Source organism: Sesamum indicum, linkage group LG7, assembly GCF_000512975.1.
Source record: "Sesamum indicum cultivar Zhongzhi No. 13 linkage group LG7, S_indicum_v1.0, whole genome shotgun sequence".
Taxonomy (NCBI): Eukaryota; Viridiplantae; Streptophyta; class Magnoliopsida; order Lamiales; family Pedaliaceae; genus Sesamum; species Sesamum indicum.
Window position 1 is genome coordinate 8,422,428 of NC_026151.1, and position 9,603 is coordinate 8,432,030.

At 33.6% G+C, this 9,603-nt stretch overlaps 1 protein-coding gene across 1 annotated transcript in view; it reads right to left on the minus strand.

Moving 5' to 3' along the window:
• LOC105166633 (inositol 1,3,4-trisphosphate 5/6-kinase 4) overlaps nt 1–8,034 on the minus strand; it is a 9,171-nt gene extending 1,137 nt beyond the window's left edge. The window contains exons 1-12 of the mRNA XM_011086065.2: nt 7,674–8,034; nt 6,933–6,968; nt 5,273–5,465; nt 4,959–4,985; nt 4,692–4,783; nt 4,173–4,241; nt 3,379–3,581; nt 2,458–2,611; nt 1,972–2,085; nt 983–1,045; nt 404–549; nt 167–299 (exon numbers count right to left, since the gene is read on the minus strand). Of these exons, the coding sequence (XP_011084367.1) occupies nt 167–299; nt 404–549; nt 983–1,045; nt 1,972–2,085; nt 2,458–2,611; nt 3,379–3,581; nt 4,173–4,241; nt 4,692–4,783; nt 4,959–4,985; nt 5,273–5,465; nt 6,933–6,968; nt 7,674–7,811 (1,368 nt within the window). The 5' untranslated portion in view covers nt 7,812–8,034. The remainder of the gene's footprint in view (nt 1–166; nt 300–403; nt 550–982; nt 1,046–1,971; nt 2,086–2,457; nt 2,612–3,378; nt 3,582–4,172; nt 4,242–4,691; nt 4,784–4,958; nt 4,986–5,272; nt 5,466–6,932; nt 6,969–7,673) is intronic.

A 9,603-nucleotide genomic window follows, 5' to 3' on the forward strand; every position in this document is an offset into this window, starting at 1 on the left:
ATATATATATATTATATATATATATATATTATATATATATATATTATATATATATATATTATATATATATATATTTACAAGTATCTGCAAAGGCTAATTCTTTCATTCAGGGACAAATCGGATACAGTTAACTTGTTATACACAAAGAATACAAGAAATTACTCACAACGACATCAAAGCCGAATATGGTAAGGTCAAGCGTTCTTCTGAGCCAATCGGCAGCCCGGTTGACAAGCTCCAAATCAATCTGATGCTCATCTCCATTGGGTTGAGTTTTAGCAACAGGAAGAGACTTTAGGCTGCAAAACATAGAGCTTATTTTTTTTTATGAACGACATATTAGGAGAAAATGGAGTATTAATCACGTAATAGGAAGGTCGAGGAGAAGGGAAACATGAAATGCCTGTCAAAGTGTAAAGGTTTCAGTCCCTCTTCTGCAAATAAAGTCAGCAAGGTATCCGCATTAGGAATAGACTTCTTGACAGCATAAAAGATCTTGCTGCCCAAGGCATAGAATTTGTAAAGCAAAGATGAATGATCAACATATTCCTGCAAATAAATTTCATTTCAGAGTTCACTTCTCCCAGGAAGACAGTACAACCAGCAGAAGATAATCCAGTAGATGAACTGCAAAATCTTTGACAATAAAGTTATCATATTATATTCAAACCCAGACAATCAGGATCATATTCTGCCAACATTATGACAGCTTGTATATTTTGGGCCTACTAGCCCCACAACGCATAATCAATATCAGAGCAGGAACACAACATTATTTCACAATCTTATTATGTAGGAGTAAGAGAATAAAACATATTTTATTGACCTCTCTACTAAAAATGAAAGTAGACATCAGAAACCGTCTATCTGCTCTTTCCAAGCAAGAAGATGGCAACCATCTAACTGAGAGATACCCAAACTAGTATCACATCGCAGGTAAGACCTCTATTTAACAAAACTCAGAATATGCAAATCGCCTGACCTGCACGACTACTGGAAGAGGAACATTGAGATCCTTGTAATGATCCATCTTAAAGACAATCGCCTGAAACCACATATAACAACGCAACATCTAAATAGGTATTTATGAAAGTTTCCAGTGAACTAAAACGTAGAAGTTATTCTTCCATTAACATAGCAGAATCACCAGAACATAGCAGTATTAATAATAATGTAGAGCGACTAAAGAATGTGAAGGAAGAAAAGATGAAAAGGGAAAGCTGATGGTGCTCACTGCTGCTGTGAAAGTGACAAGCAGATAAAGAAAGACAAGAGAGAGGGTGGATAAACAAAAATTATATGCAAATTTTTCCAGGTAAATTGGATGGCCTCTTTACATTCACAACAGATCTGTATATTTTGATTTGATTGCTTCACAAAAGTATCATTGTTCCTATAACTAAATAATCAGTACTCTCTCTGTCTGTGCATGCTTGTCTTCATGTTTTTCTTTTCATAGTTTGGCTATCAATTGTCTCCTTCCCCTAATGGAGATCAGGATACAAAGCACTTTAATAAAGGTCACTCAAGTAAAAGTAACCGTTCCAACACTTGGCAATTACTTCATTCAGGGCCATAACAAACCAAACTCTTAATCCCATATGGCAAAATGTAAACTGACCACAAGGTCCACAACCAGAAATAAGAACAAGGGTTGAAATAACTACAGGAGGAGGATGAATGAGCATGACTTGGATTTAAATAGTTGCAAAGGCAATATCTTAGTATAAAACAGTCAGATTCTCTGGACTGAATTCAAGGGGCAAGCAGGTTCTTATCACAAGGAGCAGATGTGCTACAAGGAGAAAATGAGAAAATTTTATTATAGGAGATAACAAAAGTTACAGCCAAAGAATGAAAGCATTGAAAAATCAAAATTAAATAGTATAGTTTATCCTTTAGTTTCTGAACTTGAAAAGTAAAGATTTTGAAAGACTTGATTATGATGAATATTTCATGAAATCCACATACCATACTGTGAGCATCAGATACACCGCAAGCAACTTGAGGTTTCACTATACTTGGTAGAGACAACTTTGCTTCTGCTAGCCTTTGCTCCAAACCAAGCTTATCAAAGCTGTCAACCTGCAGGCTGATGTTCAACTGTAACTGAAATGCTATGTAGCTTTATAAGTTTTGAAAGGATGATTAGATAAAGACCGCAAAGAATGAAATTTGATCCACTCCATTTCTTTCATTCCTATCAGTCTAAATCGTGAGCTCCTATTCTAAAGTATGTCCAAAGAAATACTTAACAGTTTTAACGATTTACATTCTTTCACCAACTCTGATCTTAGTGATGTTTTAATCAGTAACATGTATGTGAAAGAAATATAATACATGCTGCATTTAGACTCAATTTGAATCCAATAGTAGTAAAAAGAACAACTACAAAGTTCTTTCTTAATCAGTAATTCCAAACCAATCACAATAAAGATGTAACATAGGATAATTGACCTTCAGAAAATGGGGGCCCCTGATCTTACAACCACCTGGAATGTTGAGTTCTGCCAAGCCAATTAAAATCTGCTGGATTTTCAGCCGATCCAACACAGGCAATATGTTGTTAAATGGGTCAATTACACAACAATCCAGCTGGCATTTGACATACCTGCAAAGCACGACTGAGTATATCTTACTAAAAGTTTTAGATCATAAGACATAGTTTGGAACTAAACACAAAAAAGTGTCTCCCCACACTCCTCATCGTGTTTGTTAAAATTTTCTATTCTGTTCAGTTACTTCTGGTAACTTGCAGAGTGTATAAAAAGAAGTGGCAGTGAGAAAAGGTGGGTGCAGCAGCAGCACATATTTTATTGCCTGGGTGAAATTTCATGATCTATCCAGAAAAAAAAGGAAGAAAAAGATAAACAGGACAAAATACAAATCTTCTCTGAAATTAATTTAAAAGAAAAAGAAGGCCTTCGCTTATATCCACGGGGAACCATATATAATAAAAAGTCATCAGAGGAATCCTGTAGCCATATACTATGAAAGTATATTCACCATAATGCCTTCAGCATACTAGGGCGTCTCAGAACATAACCGTTTGCATATAGATCATGCATAAAAATATGTTTTCTCCAAAAAGAACCAAAATAAGATAGGCTGGCATGACTTTGAATGGCTTAAATCTCAGAAAACTTAAACTAAACTTGCTCAAGTAAAAGCTCTCCATTCATCTGAGATTTCAAATTGAAAAATTATCCAACAATCAGTGGTAGAACAGGATGCTAGAGACGGAATAAAGATTGTCATTTGGCTAACCAGAGAAATGAAATCAAGATGCAGGCAATTCGTACATGCTTCACAAAATAATTCCCAATGACAAATAGACAGCATCTACGAATGCTAATTAAGTAGAATGTTCGAAGTTACCTTTGCAACTCCTGCAGATTTCGTGTAAAAGTAACTCTGTCACTGGATTCTGAAGAACTAACCATGTCAACAGCCAAAATCTCATCTGTTGCCTTGTGAAGAACAGCATCAACTAGTTGCAACTGAGATGATATGGGAAGTTCATAGTTAAGGGGCAAAAAGATCAGCCCATTTTGTGTTGGACGCAAGGGAAAGGCGCCCCTCTGCAAAACATGCGGTAATGTAAGAATCTCTGATATCTTGTAAGAAACTCATTGATCATGTTCAGTCATAGATGTTGCTCATAGCAGAGTGCACAAGCTAAAACTCAGCAACTTACATAATAATTAAAAAAAAAAAAAAAATTCTCATGCCAAAAATTATGTAAAAGCAATAATAGCAGTATACCCCACAAACCTTAGGTTTATTAATAATGACAAGAGAAGATCGCAATACAGCAAACTGACATGATTAAAACAACATATGGATAGTGCAGAATTTTAATTTATTTGTTTCAGCATGTCTGAGTTATGATGCCAAAGATCCATCTTCAATTTAAAACTGTAATGCTTCTTGGAAGATCAATATTTTGGGCTGATACATCTAACCCAATGCTCAAATTTTTTGGTTGTCAAAATAAAAAGATGATATATCTCATTAAGTTGTAACTCAAAAATAATGAACCTATCGCCAAAAAAGTCGAGATTCTCCTCAAAGTTTCAAAAGAGACCATTAAAGTTGTGGCTGATGGAATAAAAATACCACCCCTCAATCGCACAACTAATCCCTCATTTACTTTTTTCAGATGGAATTACCTTTGCAAAATCTTCTTCACGAGAAGGCTTCATTGCATATCCAACTGTCAAGACCTCCTTACCCATAGCCTGTGTGCCAAAATAAAACAAATTAGATAACTGTTTAAGGCTGTCGGGTGAACCACATTTTCCAGAGATCTACAAACAAGCAGGCATTAGAGAATGCGATGAATTATCTAAATGGCTGTTCTGTGGAAGAAAGACATTTCGCAAAGCAACTTTAAAAGTGTATATTTGTACAGGTTAATTAAAGGTTCACGATTTAAAGATGAAAATGTCACATTTCCTAACGTATTGAGCCCAAACACATTATAAATATTCGACATATATAGCTTATCCAGGGTGAACCTGACAGCTTTGGGTCAAACACTGCAATATGCACCTTTACATAAAATTTCATATCGAGGTCTAAAGAAACTACAGACAAACTTTAATTCTGTTTATGTAAAACAGGCAAAACTCGAGAAACCACATTGAATGATAAAGGTTATGCCATATGAAAAAGGAACAACCACACACCTTCTTATTCCAATGGCAGATCAACAAAGGCAGCTCCTCAAGTTTGTGAATAAATATCCTTGACATCCCAGTTGCAAAAACATACTCAGCATCTGTGATGAAAGTACAAGTCACTTTAGCAGAGTACAAATCTTCTACAGCTTGATGAAGCCAAGATTTTCCAAACATGACATCCTAAACAAATAGCATACATGAAAAGAATAAATAATCTTAAGAGAACAATGAGACTACAATTATTATCCACATATAGAAGGTAGTAAGGCTTACCATTGGATGGTTTTCCTTCAGCAGATCCTGCAAAATAGACAAAAACATACAAGATGGTAAAGAATAATCCTTAAAAACCTGAGATGGGCTCGATAAGATACATTTGTAATTTGTTTCTATGCATTCGATCACTAAATAGCTATAACAATCTTTTGTTTTCATTTTATGGGAGATCATAACAGCTTATGATTATTGGTGATTGCATCCATGACGATATGGTGGCAAATCACTCACAGTTGGAAGATATGACAAACCACTCACATTTGGAAGATATAGCAAATCACGAATTGGATGACAACTAGAGTAAGGCTTACCAACTATAACCTTCAACCAGCCAGAACAATCTGCTTTGTGATAGAAGTCCTCTCTGCAACTGGAAACTACATGAACAAAACTTCCTCCTTTGTCCTCCCAAATTCGAGCAACCTCACTTGAAACATTAGCCTCTGGTGACAAGCACAAGATACTGCACGAGTAGGTTCTAGACATCTCCTGAAGAAAACTTTCCTGAAAAAAATAAAATTAATGTTAAGACTCATTGTTCAAATATTATTTTGCGATTTGTATTATGAAGACACGTGATGTCACCAACAATATATTTCATTATACATATTCTACAAGAAATGGAATCCAAGGGCGTTATAAAATTCAATGCATATACCATGAAATGGCTTGTTTGACTGTGAAACACATAATTTCAGCATATAATCAGAAATCATCAAAGTACACAGAGTCGTTCTAGAAATGCTCTTCTCAAACGCCCATGCTTCCACCCAGATTAGTTGGCTTGCGAAATGCTAGAATGCAAAACTGGTAACTGATGTTGCATCCATGTTGAGCTTAATATATCAAAAAGACGCTATTATAACCATGAAGATCAAGACTCCAGTTGGAACGAGAACTTTGATGTTAGGGAATAAAAGGCAAGACGGGGACAAAATGTAGACATAAGATGATAGCTCTTAATTTTGAGGGTTGTTGAGCTTCCCATATTACAATTGCTAAACCAATAAAAATTTTAAGATCTAACAATCTATAAAGTTTTTTGTTTCCAGGAATATAGATGAAATGTTGAGTGAAAAATATCGGATAACCTCAGATATGAACTCTGAGAAGCTGACCTCCCAGCTTGAAACTATGGCTAATCACTGACCAACATATTATACCTTGAGGGCATTCTATGTCTTGATCACTTTTACAAACTTACCATCTTCCGTTTAGCTAATTATTACAAATTCTTGATGCTGCATGGGCTTACGATCACCTCTTTTTCTTTTTCTTTTTTTTTTTTTATAAAGGCTTACAATCAACTTTCTGACAGCAATGAAAGAGCAGATAGAACTTGACTACTACGCTAAACTCGGGGTTGGATCATCAGCAACAAAGTTGGTGCATTACAAAGCACCTATTCAGTTTGTTATAGCTCCTAGGCTCCTCCGTTGCATACAAACCTCACACATAGTTAGAAGTTCCAGACAGATATAGTGACAATATAACTAACTCTTGTTTTGCAAAAAGTAATAAGCCATTAACCACATGATTCAGTCACAAATACAATTGGCCTAGTTTATGTCCTATCCTATGTAAACTGCAAAATTTTAGTGCATCTGTTCTGACACAGAACCACTTACTAAATTTGGCAAGTCAGATCAAGAACTTCACACAGATACCGTGTTTAAACATTCTGTTGTAAAATAAAAACTTTACAAAGCGAAAAATTCCTTCAACATAAGATACTCTAACATGAAACATAGAACTAAAACCTCAATATATTGATAGTCTTAGGAAACTAATCAGGTGAAAATCCTGTTTTGAGAATTTCTGGGAAACTCAAAGTTAAAAATTAGTTATGCTGGCTAGCATATTTCGTTCATATATTCACTATGTTTCCAAAACATATAACCTATCTGATCATAAACTAGATTAGCAGAAAACAATCCCCTTTCATATAGCATACGATAAAGGAAAACTTACCTTCGAACTTGAAAGACCCTGCTCATGAGATATTCCCTGCAAAAATTTGTTCAAAACTAATCTATATCAAAAGCAAATAGTAACAGCCAAAGATCTTACTGTCCCACTAACATATAAAAAGCATTATGTAACTTTTCTATTGCACAGCCCACAAATGGTCACATAATCTATATGCTTCACACTATTCGTCTCCTCACCATGCAGAAAATATTAACAATTGGAAAAACTAATAAATGTCATCTTCTTTAGGTTTTGAATCCAACAATGTTTACCTATGGTGAACCAAACTGCTTCCCTTTCATATTCATTCAGGGCAAGTACTTAATATTTGGAGATCCAAGAAATATAGAAGCTTGAATCTCACTGGTCCCCCTATAACAGTTGCTTCGCCACAGACATCACAAGCAAAGATACTCTATGAACCGTCAAGTGAATATAGCATGATTAGTTCAAGATATAAAATAGACTTGTAACTTCAAATTTCCTGCCTGAAAGATCAGCCAAAAGCTTCTCCTATTGGCATATGATTAGGGTCTCAAAATTCAAATTCTCATTAGCCATAATTTCCAAGACCCAAAGTACCTCTACTCAAATCATCAAAAGCATACCAACCCAACAATCAAGCAATTTATTCACTGATTTTCTACGCAAAAAAAAAAAAAAAAAGATTGACATACATAAATCAACATCAACGGCATACAAATAGTGATGCTGGTCTTAAGAAACAAGGAAAAACCTTACAGTTGGGATATTTGAGTAGCGCAGCCTGCGGAGCAGATAATCGGCACCCGGGCTGAGGCCGATGTCTCCATTGACATCAGCAGCAGCGGACCTCAATAGTACAGAGGAGTCCAGTAGAATCCCTCGTACTCCATCCATTTTTTTGCTCTATAGTCGGTATGTGTGTGAAATTTCTAGTGTACGATGCGTGTGCATGCAGAGACTTGTTCTTCCTTTCGTTCCGCAAGTGCTGAAGGAACATTACAAGGTCCTTTCAGTATCAATCACGCTGCATTCAGTGCATCGCGACAATGCCCCAACATCACAATGCGTGCCTCTGAGGCAGACACCGAATCTCGTGAGGTGTCTTTTTATATTTTCCCAGGGTGAAAGTGAAATGGTGAGAATTTCTTCTTTTTTTTAAGTAAATTTTAATTTACATAATTATAAATATCTCTTATTATTTAAAAAATTATATCCTTATAATAAAAAAAAAGAAAAAAAAATACAAATATTCCTTGCATTTGATGAAATTATATCATTTTTTTAATGAAATTCTCAACTTTACCCTAACAAACATTTTTCTTTTTTTTGCAAAAAATCAAATAATTGTAAAAGATAGGATGGGAAATTTTTAAAAGTTATATAAAAAACTATCTACTTAATTCGTAAAAATTTAGTAAAATTATAATTCATAATCCACAAAAATATTGATAAAAATCTAACGGAAACTAATGAATTTAATTAGTTGTTAGAAGGTCGTTAAAATTAAAAGTATTAATATTTTTTTAAATAATAATAAATGCGCATTTTTAGCTATATCAAATCTCAATATACTCATTGTAATTTATTCCTTTTTTTATCTGTGTGATTTATTAAATTATGCAATATATTTAAATTTAAAGGTTGGTCTCTTTAATTAATTACTTATATCTATATTTTTTGGTTCATATGTATTTATAGCTATTCTTTTTTATCGGTTATAAAATTCATTTTTTATTTTTTCATATTTTATTTAATTCAATGAAATATAATAAAAATTCTACTTATCATTAGTCTATAGTATACTTTGATTGCTAGTGAAAAGTTCAAAAAAGAATAGAAGGGTAAAAAGTAAAATTATTTTTAAGTACATTTTTTTTTTTTCCGAATCAAATCAAGCTTAGGTTGAGCCTAGAAGCTTATTGAAAAAAAAAAATTATTTACGTTCGATTTGTTAAGTTTAATGGATCAAATTCAAATGAGTTTTTATCCATCAAATATCGACTACTTTGATTTAGTTTGTAGTTGCAGCCTTTAGCCCATAATGACAAACAAGCCTTTATTAATAAGTAAATTAAATATACAGAAAAAATGGATAATTACACTCATTTTCATAAGGTTTGGTGTAAATACATGTAGACCCTTTGCGGTTTAAAAAATTAAATTTAGTATTCGTAAAATTTATTTTCGTCTAACAAATAAGTCCCCCATTAATCCAAAATCACCAAATTTGCTAATATTAACAAGAAAAAAATGGATATAAATTTATATTTTATCCATGATTAACTTATTACTAATCAAATATTTTATTTATGTCCAGACTATCTTTATATATCTTCAACCATTAATACATGTAACCGTTATAATAATAGTTTAGCTGAAAAAATTTATTTGACTTGCAATAAGTCAATTGAAGCTAGATATCAATTTTCATTCGATTATTATTGATGCGTGCGATTTTAGCACGAGTTCATAATCCTTGATCTTTTAGATGGATCTGGGCTGCTTGGGTAAGAATTCATGAGAATAAGGACCTACAAAATAAAGAGTTAGCACTTCGATGCTTAAATTACTCTCAAACTTAAGGAATATAAAAGAAGGAATGAAAATGATAAATTATGATAAAGCTAAGAATTTAATATACAAGAGCACGATTTTGATGCAACAGAATAGCAGCCAGAGAAAAGTT